The sequence below is a fragment of the Eutrigla gurnardus genome (genome assembly GCF_963514095.1).
Source record: "Eutrigla gurnardus genome assembly, chromosome: 5".
Classification (NCBI taxonomy): domain Eukaryota; kingdom Metazoa; phylum Chordata; class Actinopteri; order Perciformes; family Triglidae; genus Eutrigla; species Eutrigla gurnardus.
This window is the reverse complement of record NC_139919.1, coordinates 13,383,971-13,399,829: the sequence shown is the minus strand read 5'-3', so window position 1 is coordinate 13,399,829 and position 15,859 is coordinate 13,383,971. Positions and strand designations below refer to the sequence as shown.

Sequence of the window (15,859 nt, the reverse complement as noted above, 5' to 3'; positions counted from 1 at the left end):
TACTGTAAAAACAAAAAAACATTGATGGTTTTGACGGAAAATGAGTGAATGTGGAGTTGAACTGAGCGAGTGGTAAATAGGTCAGTATGTTCAGGAACTGTTGATGTAGCTGATGTAATATGAGCAAAGGTAACAACATTCAAAGGGGCACTCCGCTGGTTTTCACACAGCCTGTGAAAACAGTCTTCTGTGGCTCAGAAGCGGGGGTAATCTTGACTTTCAAAATACATTTCAAGTAAATAAATAAAAATAAAAAAAGGTCCAATGTCCTTTTTAAGTCCCTTAATTATATATATATATATATATATATATATATATATATATATAATTTTTTACCAATAAAGCAGTTTAAGTCTAATCCGCCATGCTGCCTACTCATTGCAACTTGAGCTATAGCATTTACATTCAAACTCGGATCAATGCTGATCCAAAAGCATTCAATCTGTGGTGAAGATTTAGAGAAGTGGCTGAAGTAGGAACAAGCCAGAACTGGATGTCGTGAAATATTTAGATTGCAACCCTCAAATAAACAACTACAAGTGTGTTTAGAAAGCTGCAGTGGTCAGTTGTTTCCTTTTCTATTTTTAAATCTTCACCATGGTTTTAATTTTGATCAGAGAAATGACTGCCGGACTGATCTGAGGTGCGTGAGAACAACATGGAAAACAAGCTTCTGTCATGTGATTTTGATCAAAGCGTCAAACTCAAATGTTGTGCATGTTGGGAATTATGCTCATTTCTGCCCAAAACTTTAAGTGACAATAATGAACTCGTTATTATACAGAAACTTCCAAACTGACCATTTAATTCTACATAATTTATGATGTGACATGGTGACGATTAATCCACTAACAGGGGAAAACGAAAGCTGTCCACATCTACCCGCCCCTCCACGACACACTGACACACACACACACACACACACACACACACACACACCCCACCCTCTCACTCACTTGCATCTCTGTAGCAGGAAGTGAGTCGTATGCTGGAATGCTGGCTGTAGTCAACGCACCACATCACAGAGAGGGAGAGCGAGGGAGAGAGAAAGGGGGCAGAGCCATTGGGCAGAGGCTGATCTGCACACTTTCAGAGCCACACACACACACACACACACACTCCCATTCTCAGACGGCAACACTCGGGTGTGCGCCGGACGATATGCCGCAGTCACGCCAAAGTCTCGGGACTTGCAACATGTTGTGGGACTGACCGTGGACTCGTGGCCAAGCGAGGGGATATTTCAGAAGGAGGGAATCTCTTATCTTATCTGTCGGCTTTGTCACTCAGGGAGCGGTTTGAAGAGCCGGGGGTGAGTGTCCAGACTACGGCATGTGTTCCACTAACGCTCTGCCGAGAAAACTCCTGTGATTTTGGTCGTAATTTAAAAATCTGACTCATCTCCAGGCCGGGAGCTGGTTGCAGTATAACCTTCAAGTCTGGAATGTGAAGCATGACTTTGATGTTATTTTGGATCTGTCAGTGTGCAGTGTGTGCTGCCAGAAAAGGGGGTGTGTGTTCTTCAAGTGTGGATGGAGGGGGAGTGTGTGTGTGTGTGGGGGGGTTTTGAACAAGACTTATGGTAACTTTGAAACCAAAACAAAGATGGAGCTCCTGCTGTGGGCAGAATGTTTTAGCGATGGTTTATGGATATGGAGATGATTGATTGATGCGTCTTGGAGAAGTTTTGTGTGGCTGCTGGCCTAGTCGCTCCTACCCGCTCTCGAAAACTCTACTTCAGTGCCCTTTTCTCGTTGCCATTACGAGTCAGTGAAGTTGTATTTTGGGAAGTCACGAGTCATTTGCACATTCTTGGCATTGGTGTCAGCTTCTATTTCAGAAGTGGCGGTGCTCTGTTTATGTTCGCAAGGTGAGGGCTGGTTGCATGGACAACAGCAGCTCAGAGGGGATGTTGGTAAACCCTTTAAGGCGGTGCTGGTTTCATCCCTCCTGAGACGTCCTCTCCCACCTCTGACCTCCCCTCCTTCTCTGAGCCGGGTCTAAAGTCTTGCATAACCAGCAAGTTGCATCTTTTTCCTTTTTTTTGGGGGGTGTGGTGGTTTAAAAAAAAAACGGTGTGCCCTCTCACCGCTTACTCAGTTAAAAGGATTAACAGAGTGAGGAAGCCCCCCCTCCAGTCCGCCACCCCCATACACCAGCTCAGACCAGGGGTGCAGATCAGGGATTGCACTGGTTCAGTCAGACGGCAGAGTGGATCGGAGGCTTTGGCGGTGGGCTGCCGGGCTCGCAGAGTGAAAGGCCGGTGATGCATGTGGAATGACATTCCAGACGGCCGGGCTTGTTGTGTAACAGGAGGGGAATGCGAGGCCACTGATGCAGGCGAGATGTCAGTCAGTCAGACGGGAGAGGGCTTCAGCCCGCCTGTCTGAAACAAAGCGTCTGATAGCAGCACAGATCTTTCAAGAACCTTCAGTTTTTTCTGTTTATATTTATACGATCTTGCTGCTTACTTGTCAGTTACCTGCTGGGTAATCGCACAAACACCAAGCCGAGCTCTAAAATGAGACATCCCCGCTAAATACAAACAGAACAATCATGCCTTTCATTGCAGTAAGTAGGTGACCCGACACACATTTACCTTTTAGACAGTTGTATGGTTGTCGTGTCGGCCTTGTGGGGTTTATAGAATACTGTGAATTGACGATTTAGTACTATATTCATTAAAAGGGGGTTGTATTATCTTGAACAATGGCCGTCCATGTTTGTTTGGATTTCAAGTTTTCAGAAAAATCTGTTTGCCACTGATAATTATGACTTTGAAGTAAACAGCTGTGTACATTTTGTTTTCCTTTCTTTAATTGTAAAGTTGTTGATTTAAAATTTCTGGCTTGTTTTGATGAGTGGATTTAGTTTTGTTTTTTTGTCCATACATGCTGCATCTTTATATATTTATGTAGCGCATGTTGTCTTTTGTATTTTTAATGACTTCTCAGGGTGAATTCCCCTTGAAGGGACAATAAAGTGAAGTGGAGTGAAGATAATGATTTTTCACCCTTGGTATATGAAATTCTGCAGCACATATAACAGTATTTTGGTTTTGAGAGTGTGACACGATAATCTTTGCTCTGTGCTGTGTGCTGTTCTAAATAAGTTACATACCTGTTTAACCATCTGGCACATTTCTTATCGTCTTCTTATCCTGTTCTGTATGTTTGTCTGCCAGCACACACTGTGGTTCTCAGGAACGAAAAGGCAAACCTTACGTCATTCTGACGGACCTGAATGCCTCAGTGCGGAATTATTAATAGTAAATAGATTGTGCACACATCATTGGTAGAGCTAATAAAAAGTAAAATATTTGCGTGGGTCAAATTGACAGCAAAGATCCAAAATCCAATTCAACCAACATCCACTGTGAGCATCAAATGTTTGTTTTAGACATATTATATTTGTCCGCCATACATTCCCATACATCCCACACAGCAGATCTACTTTTATATTTGCTCAGGACATTGAGCAGTGGAGGCTTTAATCTCCAAACAAGACACGTTTGTGTTAGAAAAACCCTCCCACCCCCTCACTCTCCACTTCCATAATCCCTTCTCTAATATCTCACATTGCCAGTGGCATTTGCCTCGTGCAAAATGGAGGATTGGATTACTAATGTCAGGAATGTAATGGAGGAACATGATTGAACATGTCGCTTTGGTGTTCGCATGTGGTGGCCTAATGTGTTTTGTGATGCGTAATGGCTAGAGTCGCCATTTTCGCCTTTCCAGGGTAGAGCCGGCCAAAGGGAGGCTCAACAGGATCAGAGCTGGTACCGACTCCCAAATGGCTGTAAAACCAGATCAAAAGCCCTCACTCGTTTCTCTGAAGCTGCCGCCCAGCTGACAAATCATCTTTTCTGGAAATAAGTTGAGAAAGAATTACATTTGTCTTCTTGTGAAAGAAAATACTGAGTAAGCTCCCCGTGTTGTAGCTCTGTTCGGCCCTGTGGTGGAATTCAGACGAGTGCATGTTGGGGATGCAAGAAGAGTGAGAAAACGCTTCAAACTGAAGCTCAGGCAAAGCAAACGGCAACCATCAGCATTAACCCACACACTGCCTATTCCCTCGCTCCGCTGTGGGCCGGTCCAGTCACTCATGGTGTCTTTGATTTCACTTTATGCTTCTCAGCCAAATTTAACAGCATGCACGTGGACTTATTTGACAAACTGCTGTACAAGAGGCATCAGAAAGTTGACAAATTAGTCAAGTAAAATTGCAGCCCTGGCAGACAAACAACAGAACGGCTGACAAAAGAGGAAAAAACACGACAAAGGCTTGGCTGTGAAAGGTGGCAGAAAGAGAAAAGCAAAGCAAGCTAAATCGACTGTTGGAAAATAAAAGGCACCACAAAATCATTATTTGCTCTCTGCCAAAGTGTCAGGTAGAATATCGCCAGCTCTTTGCAGTTAGGCTGGTGTTTATTTTCCAGCCTGCCCAAAATGTAACCCCAATGTGAAGCAGCAACCCCGGGGCTCAACAGCGTTTAGACCATGCTGTGCCCGAGGTCTACACCTGTGAGTGTGATTGATGAGAGCTGCCACCTCCTCAGCCTCGACACTGCTACTCGCTGCTCACTTCACCGAGGAGAACATTCTACACCTGCAGTTCCTCGCTTTGTGTCAGATACGCAGTGAAGTTCAGGGGGGGGGAAGCCTCGACGTACACAGTTTATGGGCTGGGAAAGAACTGTGAGGTAATGCAAGAAATAAGGATACAAATAATCAGAGCTGCAATCAAGTTATTTTCATTAGCGATTCATCTAAAGTGCTTATTTGCTGGATTCATCGATTAGTCTTCAACATTTCACAGAGAGATATATGGACACAAAAGAAATCCATAAGCTCCTTGTTTGGTTTGTCCTAAGTACATTCCATCACCTGACATATGACAAAGACGAGCAGCAAGTCATCATATTTGATAGGCTGGAACCAGCTAAATTATAGCATTTTTACACTGAATTATCAGAATACTTAATTGTCTTTTGACTGAATAATCAAATAAAAAATGAATTAGTCCAGCTCTAAAAAATTTTATAGGATGTTAAAATTATATTAGAAAGTATTAATTAAACAGGAAATGTGCAGTACCTGAAGAAATAACCACATTATTGCAGGTTTATTTTCTGTCCAATGATTATGGATCAACTGTTATTTTAATGGTTTGTTTTATTGTATGCAGGTTATATATTGTAATCATTCCAGCACTAAAAGATTCAGGAAAAAGGCTTTCAGGCCACCTCGACTCCATGTAAATTTAAAATAAATGTCTCACTTCCAGGTCTGAAATCCCGGCTGATGAGTCTAAATAATGCAAAAGAACACCAGGCAACACAACACGAGGCAGGCATACAAACTGGACTGCTGTCTGTTCTTTTAGGAGGCTCTTGAGTTTATCTTGCAAAACAATCAGGAAACCGACAAGACGTGGGTCGCATTCGGAATCGAAAGATGATAAAAATAACAAACAAGGAGGTCCCTGTGTCTCTGCATTAAGTTGGGTGCTGGACAAAGGCCGCATTCTTCACCAAACCCACAACTTGGATCTCCTCATGCTCAGAGTTTCCATGGCTGCTGCCCTGCTCTGAGACGTTTTGGTCTGTGCTGCTTTAAATACTCCCCGGTTCCTCCGTCATTAGGAATTAGGCATACTGTACAGACTGTGACGTCGGACGAGTGGACTTTTCCAGGGGCGGGTGTTTCCCTTCAGGTGGGAGTGCTGAAAGGAGGAACTGTCCATTCAATGCTGCTCTGTTCAACAATTTATACAGAAATTCCATACTGAATATTTAAAATGTCTGGCAGAGACATGCCGGTAGACTCCTACAGACTGCTTCTAACGAAATATACCATTCAGAGGTTTTACAGGGAAACGACATAAACTGCTTCTCTTTTATCAGGTAAACGTCGACTTCTCAATTCTTGTTTTTCCTCATCATTTTAATAATTTCTCTCTTTTTTTTCTGTGCAGTTTTGGGAAGCGATCAGCAGGCAGCCTGCGACGTGGATGCGAGTGCATCGTCCTGGAACCCTCAGAGATGATTGTGGTGAGTCCCATGTTTCTTGCTTTTGGCACACAGGTGTCAAGCACATAATGGTCAATGTTATTTTTTTTTACAAAGCTTTTCCCACCCAAATGTTAATTTTCTATCATTTATAACCCAAATTGGTGTTATTTTCTATCCACCTGTTATTCCTGTCCTTAAAATGAACCCGTGTTCTGGCTTCAGTGTGTGTGAAGTTTAGCTTTAGCTCTCTGATGTTAGCATACTGGATAATTATTGATTTGGGAATACTTTCATGTGTTGACAATGAGCTTTACCCGTGTGGATCACCAAACCTACATTACCCTAAAGACGAGCTGGAATTTGAGAATGACATCCTTCCAAGTTGGTCCTGTGATATTTTGGACTAATCTTTTACAACATCTGTTTTTTGACATTTCATCGCAGCTGTTTTTAATGGAGCCCTCAGTCCAGTATGAGTCCACGGCTCGGCTCGGACACAATTTCATGGCAAATCAAACGTTGGCTCACTAAAGAAGTTGTTGAAAAACAGATCATTCCCATCTCACTCATCTGTTCACCAGACGTCCTCTGAGGCCTGCGGATATCGGAACAGATGCACTTTTGCTGATGAGTTTGTGCGGCAGTATACAAGAGACTAAATCGGCGTTGTCAGCTGTCTCTTCTAGTGCTGGGAGAAAGTGTATGTACAGTATGCTTGCTGCAGCTTCAGGTCGGATCATCACACACATAACATCACATGAGGGGATCCTGAGAATTGCAGGTTAAAATATGAAAGGACAGCAGTTTCAAGATGTTTCCCTATTCATCAGAAAGTTTTCTTCCCGTCTACATGGTATTTATCCCCGCGAGGTTGTTGGGATGTCCATGCAATCACAGGGATACATACAACTGCAAGATTATTTTCTCCACTAAGCTGGTAATTCTGATGAAATGCCATCACATTTTCATTTGACCAACAGTCCCAAATTAAAAAAAATATCCAGTACAATATCACACAAGACAGAATTCTGAAGCTAGAGTATCAAAGATGCCTCCGTTACAACTGTTCGAAATCAGCAAGTATGCTAGTCTACGCACCGATCCCATATCACATTGTCGTGTCATTTATCAGCTGGTTTACGCCACGCAGGAACAACAACACGTGTTGTTTGCTCCCCGACCCACATCCTGCCTGACGTCCAGCTCTCAACAAAGTAGGAAGTAGAGAGATGGCTCCCTCGTTAGCTAGATCTTAAAATATAATTATATGGCAGTGATAGCAATGATTTGTTTTTAACACACTGGTATCAGATGTGATACAGAGAGGTACTCAGTATTAGCCCATACATGGCTTCATCTATCAGGAAGGAAAAATAATATTGGAACATCTCTAATTTTTAATTGTTATAACTCCAGAGATAAAAAAAAAAATGTCCTATCTAACCTTCAGACTATTTGAAGTCATCCTTATCCAACCTTATTATTTGTATCAACTAAATGTCACAGATATACGATATAAGATTAGAGGAAAACCTTGGTGTTTTTATAATCCGTTTCCATGGTTTTAAGTGTGAATTTCTTATCATGTTTGCCTTCCACAAACAGATGAATCATGAAAGACGGACACAGAGGAGACATAATTAATACTTCTTTGACCGGTTGCAGGCAGCAGAGTGTCGAGGGGCAGTGACCAAAGCTGTGCAAATACTTTGTGTGCTTAAGCAAAACGTGCACACTGTGCAAAACCCAAGCCTCTGCATCACACCATTCTGATGGCCGTGCCACTATTTGTCCACTGCGCTAATATGATTTTGGTTTCTAGCGTATCGTACTGTCACCTTTAGACCGCAGGCGCACTCTCCAGCATTCATAGCACATACTGTACAAATCCGCCCCTCTGCCATCTTTTTTTAAGGCATGAAACATGTCTTGACTGTGTGTGTGTGTGTGTGTGTGTGTGTGTGTGTGTGTGTGTGTGTGTGTGTGTGTGTGTGTGTGTGTATATATATATATATAAAATAACGAGTGGTTGGCACTGCTGCAGACACAGCACATCACACGCCGTAATTGCTGTGTCTCCATGAGTGCGTCGTAGATGGGGTTGGGCCTTCTTTTAACTGAGCCCTCAGTAATAACACCCTCTGCTCTGCTCGCTGCAGACACTTTCTGGCCTCACCCCTTTTGCTATAATAGGTGCCAACTAACCTCTCATTACCGAGGAGGGTTTAGTGCTGCTAAAAACATAGATACATATGGATCCAAGTCTGAGTTACACACAGAACGATGCACGAGGAAAGAGAGACGTCAAGAGAAAATAAGCCATTACTGTACTCACACATACATGCTCACATCGCAGATTTGCAATTAGACACACAATCACACTTATGCTCGCACTCGCACACAGCTCCCCTGCCGTTGTCATGGCAGCAGTTGGTACGGCAGAGAGAGAGATTTTAGTGGTAATCCCAGAGGCTGAGCGCTGTGAAATGTGAAGCCGCAGTGAAAGCAGCGAGCGAGAGGAACAGGTCCAAGAAGAAGAAAAAAGAAGAAACTTAAATATGTCATTCCAGCATGGCCCACAGCCGCCCGACAACAGAGTGGTCCCGTTCGTCCACAACTACTTCAGAAAACTCTAGATTATAATCTAATATGACTTCACTGGCTGCTATGTCGAAGTGGCATCCTCTGCCAGTTTCCACTTGGAAACTGTTTCCCCCCCCCCCCCCCTCCCTCCTCTCCTTTCGAGTTCATTAAAAATGGAAACATGGATTTTTATCTTGTTTGAAAGTGTATTTTCACCGTGGTTAATACCTTTAACAGAGATGGAGAGAGTGGAGGGTGCGTCAGACTCCATCTCTGTTTGTCACAGTCTCGTCAATAATTCTACACCCCGTAGCCCTCCATCTCCTTACCTCGCTCCAGATTCCGCACTCTCTTCCTCGCTCTGTCCCTCCTTTTTGTGTTGTGAGCACCCTTTGACGTAGGTGTGCAACGTGCAGCCCACACACACTTCTATTTTTACGCAACGAGAGGGGCGGGAGGCACGGAGGAGGTGGTGGGAGGAAGTGGAACGGAGTGCAGGAGGGTGGGGTTTGTGTGTGAGTGTTTGAGAGTGTGTTTTGGGGGTAAAAGTGGGGAAAGGCGTGAATGAAGATGAAGACGGTGACTCCCCCCTCTCTCTGTCTCCCTCCCTCACCGTCATTTCCAGGTGGACTATATGGATGAAAATGAGGAGTACTTCCAGCGGCAAGCCTCGCACAGACAGTCCCGTCGGCGCTTCAGGAAGATCAACCAGAAAGGGGAGAGGCAGACAATCATCGACACCGTGGATCCGTACCCCACCGGAAAGCCGCCCATAGCCCGGGGATACCACACGGTGAGTTTTACCCCCCGCTCCAGTTTTGTGTTTACCCTCGCTGCAGTGGATCGCTGTGCTCTCAGCGTTGCTCCTGTTTGTGCGTCGGCTCCTTCTTCAGGACCTGTTGTGCAGTCCTGCTTCAGATCCCAGCTGAACATGTGTGTTCCCTGTCACACCGGCTTCTGTGTTCCCTCTCTGTTTGCTGGCTTAAGATGACCCTCAGTCGGAGGTTGTTGTGTTGTTGATGTCTTGTGTCGTGGGGAAGGGCACCCATGTCCCCTCCGGGTGCGCTTTGGAGCTTGTTTTTCCAATCTTTGCACTGAGCTGCTCTCCCAGAAGTGTTTAATTGTTGTTTCACCCATCCCTGCACGATTAGTTTCTACACTTGTGTGCAATGTTTGTAGCTTCTGCTGGCTTTAATGTGTCGATTTTCCTTCTTGTAATTGTAATTTTGTAGTTCCGTTGTGCTGTGTTTGTTTGTAGTTCCTATTGTTGTCAAAAAGGGCTTATGATGTGAGGTTTTTTAGCACTTTTATATCCAGCATTTGCACCATAACACACTCCTCACCAATGCATTGCTTCAGCACTTGTCTTAAGTTGTCTGTGCAGGTAGGGAGAAGATTATAATATCAGCAAATTCCATATCAAATTCAATGTTTGGGCTTTTCTGTAATATTTGCATCTGTTTTGTGATATCGTCCACAGCTTTACAGCCTCTGGCCTCTTAATATATTCAAATTGTGTTCCGCTCACAACTCTAACAAGCGTGGCTTCGTAGGAACTCAACACTCTCCTCATGCAGCTCTGTTGACTAGCAAACATTCTAATGAAACATATGGAAACACAGGAAATGCATCTATCAGTAGTGCCATTTTAAAAGGCATCCATGTTGCAGAGGTTAACTTAGAAGACGTGTTGTCACTACGCTGCTATTTTGAGATATTAATTTTTAGATAAAGGATATCTGTGAACCAAATAGATTTTCCTTGATCAAAGGTCATCGTCTCACAGTCTCAGGTTTAGTTTATGAAGACAAATAGGATGCTGAGATTCAGCACTATCTCGTTTGGTTTGGAAATACTAGGGATGTTTTGACGTATATTATATGAGGAAGAGGACAGCAGTTGACGATGACAATATAGTTTATTGTGATTTAATCGTTTTTTTGTACGAAACACATAAAGAGTGAAAATGGATGAGTGTGGGCGAAGGAGAACGTTCTAGGTCAGACGTGCCTATTCTCATGAGTCTCACAGCTGTTCTATTCTTATAAACTTTCATTTACAAAGTCAACAGTTGAGCTGGTGTTGAGAGACGTTTGTTTTTCACATCATGCACCAGTGCTGAATGCTTGATGTTTGAAGTAGTTCTCAGACAATGTACTTCACATTAAATCCCGTTTGAGCACGTTAGAGCCTGACCACGTCAACAAACTTTTATTTTGTGGGATAGTTTAGATGAAGCAGACTATGAAAAAACGAGAGCAGGAATGTGGTTTGGTGCCCTGGCAGCGTAAAGTCTCATCCAATCACAGTGTGCCAAACTTGTGGAAGAGTATTGACTTTAACCATGTGGAGGGATTGGACTCCAGCAGGGGACGAGTTAGTCGCCCAGGTCGTCCCCCCTCTGTGATTTCCTTCCCTGGGAATAGGAAGCAAAGCACTTTCACAGTAATGATGCAAATACCCAGCATGCTGTTGTCGCACACAGTGTTTCCTGTTCTGCACAATTTCACTGCATTCCCTTCATTCCTGACGTTCCCGTGGGGGTTCTGTCAGTGTACCCTGTTCTTCTTGGAACACTGAAAAAGGGAAAATGCGGCAAACGTCATCTTCTCCCCCCTTGACTCCCTCCAGCCCCACCCGGTTTCCTAAATTTAGACTCGCTGTGTTTTTGTTTCAAAAGACTGCACTGAACTTTCGCATGGCCCGTCATCTCTCGTCGCACACTCAACTCTCTTCGCTCTAGCACCGTTCCTGTGGGAAGGATGGAGCGGGTGCCATGGCAACCATCGGTCCCAAATGGGCTCTGCTCGAGTGCACTTAGAAGTACAGTAGGGAAGGGAGCTAACTTCACAACAGTGCAGTATGCTGCTGCTGCTGCTGCTGCTGCTGCTGACAGAGGGGTGGAGGGGAGCAGAGCGACACAGAAGCTGCATCTGGGCGGATGCTAAGCTGACATAGCAAGCTAATCTCCGGCGTTTAGAATGCCAGGCACCACTCAGATTTTCCTCCCTCATACCCCGAGGCATATTTAGGAGGTGAGCAATGCACCGAGGAGAAACTTGGGATTGAAGAAAGGAAATCTCTCCAGCAGGCAAGGTTTTTATTCAGCTTAGTCACTCCTATGAAGGCGAGGAGCCACTGATCGGAAGATTTCCAAGCTCTTCAAATGTGAGAAATACTATCGACAAATCTGTTTTATTTAAATTTTTGATTACTCTGTTGATGATTTTTTTTAATTATTTTTTTAATCAAATTAAAGTAAATCAATTAAATAGAAGTGGCACATCCACTTTCACATTGGAAAAAAGATAGAACCAGTCATTGACGAGTGACTTACAATTTGAATCGATTATCAGAGCTGTGGTCTTTGTTGTATTTAAGCTGTATCGCAAAAATTGTATTTTTACCTTAATTCCTGTTACAGACAGGCTGATGCTGGCAGTATATGGTACCCATATTGGCTTCTGTCAGGGTTGTATACTGATTTCGGGACGGCTGTGTCTCAGAGGTAGAGTGAGTCGTCCTCTAATCAGAAGATTGGCGGTTCGAATCCCAACTCCTCCAGTCTGCATGCCGAAGTGTCCTTGGGCAAGATACTGAACCCCCAAATTGCCCCAGATGCTGCGTGATCGGTGTGAATGTGTATGAATGAGTTAGATCCTGATGTGCAGGCGGCTCCTCTGCCATCAGTGTATGAATGTGTGTGTGAATGGGTAAAAGTGACTGAATGTATTGTAAAGCGCCTTGAGTAGCTTAGTTAGCTATATAAATGCATTATATATTGTTATGACTGCTGCATAGCATTCTAATGTAAAGCAGAAGTGTTTCCAAGCACCAGATTCCCTTTAGAAAACCTCTCATTTTGCTGCAGCAGGGTCTGGCGGTCTGCCCCGCGTAGTCCTGGTTCAACTTCCCTTCAGTGGGCCCAGTAGTATTACTGGGCCTCTGACAGAGTGGTGTCTGTGGTGGCTCCAGTCAGAGCTGCCCACTTCCCGCCAGAGCTCTGGAGTTTCAACGTTCCTGTAATTTAAGTACAGTAAAGCAAATGTACTTAGTTACTTTTCTTTACTTTAACAATGCTGCATTTGAAGATAAAAGACATTAAGGAAACAACATTAACTTGCCATTTGATCAGGTTGTTTAATTTACTTATTGTTATTGTAAAACGTGAAACCTAACATTTACTATTGAACAAATAAGCTCTGCTTTTGTGAGCACGGTGACATGTGACTTACCAATGCCAGCCACCATCCTCAGTATTGCTTTGAATCCTGAAATAGCAGATGCTTTGCCAGTAGCACTGTGGCCTTCACTGTTAGAGACAGATTGTTCCGTTACTCCAAGGTCACAGGTTCGATCCCCGCAATGGGCTGAGTGTCTATAGCAGCTGTGTGTCCCTGAGCATCGCACTGAACTGAACATGCTCAGTCATTGTAAGTTTCTCTGGAGAGTGCCAGCTTAATACTTAAAATATGAATGTAATTGTGACCCAGTAGTGGAACTCCCACTGGGAGCGCTGACACACACACACACACACACACACACACACACACACACACACACACACACAGCTACCCCCCGGCCCCCTCTGGGTGTTACCTCTATGAAATGAGGATTATTTGGCTGTCAGGGTTCAAACATAATGCAAGTTATCTCTTGAACGTCATAATACAGAGGCCTTAAGTATAATATTCATGCAGATTGATGGCTTCCTTTGGATCCGTTTTACAATTACTATCACAAGAGAGAGAATTGTCATGGAGTCATATTTGTTAGATACATTTCTCTAGCTGATTGTGTTAAATATCAGTCTTGATGTTTTCATCAAATTAAATTCACTCCACAAAATAATGACTGAGACTCATTAGAGGGCAGTGAAATGTTATGTATTTTGTTAACTTTTCTGCCGGTAGTCTCCTGTACCCTTAGGTCATTTCCACCTTGTGATGCTGATTCATACGTAAGCTTTTATTGGAGTTTTTCAATTGAAAGTCACCAGAAGATGTGATGTCTGAAATGCATCTATGATGTAGCTCAATTATCCAAATTATTCTCCATTCAGGTTTCACTCGTCTCGTCGACATCATTTAAAGATGAGATGGAAGTGGCCATTCCGTGAAATATGTGGATGTGAGAGTCACCATTTCTGTTAATAGATTTTGTAATGTGAATATTGCCATTGGTTAAAGGTGGGTTTATGCAGAAGTTGTACGTGAACTTGTAAAGCAGGGTCCTTGTCTTAGAGCTTGCAGTAGGATTGCAGCTTCCTCCTAAGTCAGGAATAGTCTGACCTTTGCAATAATTAGGTAAAAGACGACAGTTTTGGCTTCATGTTTAATGTGCTTGTCAGATTTATTGTCAAAGACCACGCCTACCATTAAACATTTTCAATCTTCTCATTGGAAGTATGATGTATGATAGTCATTTTCTTTTACCTCCATGATCATCATTAGGCCAGTTCATCCCCATCTACCTTCTCCTGCTCTTCTTCCTCTTAAAATTGCCAAGATATGGGAGATATTATATCACGTTTTACTTGAGGGATGTGCCTGATGCTCTCATCTAAAATGCTCCATAATGGAACACAGCTGTCAGTTTTATCTAAAATGTGTAGTTTCAACACCCAGGCATTTAAACGGATTAGGATAGATATATAAAGATACACTTCTGTTTCCATAGATGTGTCCTGGATAAATTGGGGCAGTGAGAGAGGACAGGGTTTATCATTCAACACATGTCTCCTGTGTGCTCAGAGCACTGGGTTAACACTTGGCTGCCTTCTTCAGAATGGACACCATTTTTTTTGAGCATCACTCTTTCTCTCCGTCTGTCATGCACGTGCACACGCACACACACACACACACACACACACACACACACACTTGATCTCTCTACATTCTCGCAAAGGCTTATAATCTCAATTTCTCAGTCGCTCTCCATTTTGCACTTTATCTCAAACACGCTATCTCTTCCCCTAATATCAACAGCCATTTGTGCTGCCGTCATGCCACACACACACACACACACACACACACACACACACACACACACACACACACACACACACACACACACACACACACACACACACACACACACAGAGATGTTCTCCCTGATCTCTAACTCAGCCACTCACTTAATGCCTTTGTGCTGTCACTCAGTCTGATATGAAATGTTGATGCGGCTGCTGTCGGGGCCTCATGTTGACTGAATGCTACACTGCTGATTTTATCTGTAACAAATTATGATAATTTCCTATATCTCCTTTACCCTTTGTCCTCCATTTCCCCTCTCCTCTGCTGTCTTTTAAACTCCTCCTGAGCCCCAGACACCCCAAACTCTCTGAGCAGATGATAAATATTTCTCCTCTGGATTAAGTCGGCGGCCAGCAGGGCATCCAAGGCTCCAAACAGCTGTTCTATAATTATACAAGCAGCAGGAGTCAGACAATCAATACTCCTTTTACTCTTTTCCTCCACCCGAGCGGCCTGGTGGTAAGCGAGGCGGCCGTGTAATCAAAAGGTCAAGGTTTAATTCCTGTGAAACCCAATGTGTCCATCAGCAACCTTGCGCTCTGTTGGAGTGTCCTTCCGTGACATTGCTCACTCATCTTCTGACTACTTTTTAATTGCCTTAAGGTATATTTGGAAGGGAAGGTATTGCAGATATGACTAGTCAGTTTCTCTTGACTATTTATGTTTGAGAGCTCTTAAATATATACTGTTAGTTCCGACATCTGTATGAACGACTCTGAGATGATGTAATTGTAATGAATGTATGCAAAGGTTGTTAGTTTCCATGTGGATGTGAATGTATGTGGTTGGTTATAGCAGAGCTTCCCTTCACATCGACTTCACACCCACCGTATCTTAACTTACCCATGATTAGGGCTGAGGAAGTAATTGCCTTGGTATCACATTTGCAATTTAAAGTTGTGTACTTAAAACGAATCGTTTGGCAATTTGGGATGTGCTTGCCGACGAGCGGATTAAAACCACATTCATATCCGTCTTCAATGTGAAGGCTGCAGCCTGAAGCCGGTTAGCATACTTTAGCATAAAGACATGAAACAGGAGGAAACAGCCGACCAGCACCTCTAAAGCTCACTAATGAACATGTTATTTCTTGCTTTTTTAATATCCTGTTTTTTTTTAACCACAGGAATAGAGGTTTTACAGGCCCAATCTACCAGTTTCCTCCTGTTTCCACTTTTATTGCTACACTAAGCTAACTGGCTCCAGTTATTGATCTTTTCATCTA

General features: G+C 43.4%; 1 protein-coding gene across 4 annotated transcripts in view; it reads left to right on the top strand.

Annotated features, from left to right (window-relative positions):
• The window catches only part of rapgef2b (Rap guanine nucleotide exchange factor 2b), a 102,333-nt gene that overhangs the window by 43,398 nt on the left and 43,076 nt on the right, over positions 1-15,859 (top strand). For all 4 annotated transcript variants that reach the window (XM_084009728.1, XM_084009727.1, XM_084009726.1 and 1 more), the window contains exons 5-6: positions 5,980-6,055; positions 9,225-9,392. In XM_084009728.1, coding sequence (XP_083865854.1) covers positions 5,980-6,055; positions 9,225-9,392 — 244 coding nt within the window. The remainder of the gene's footprint in view (positions 1-5,979; positions 6,056-9,224; positions 9,393-15,859) is intronic.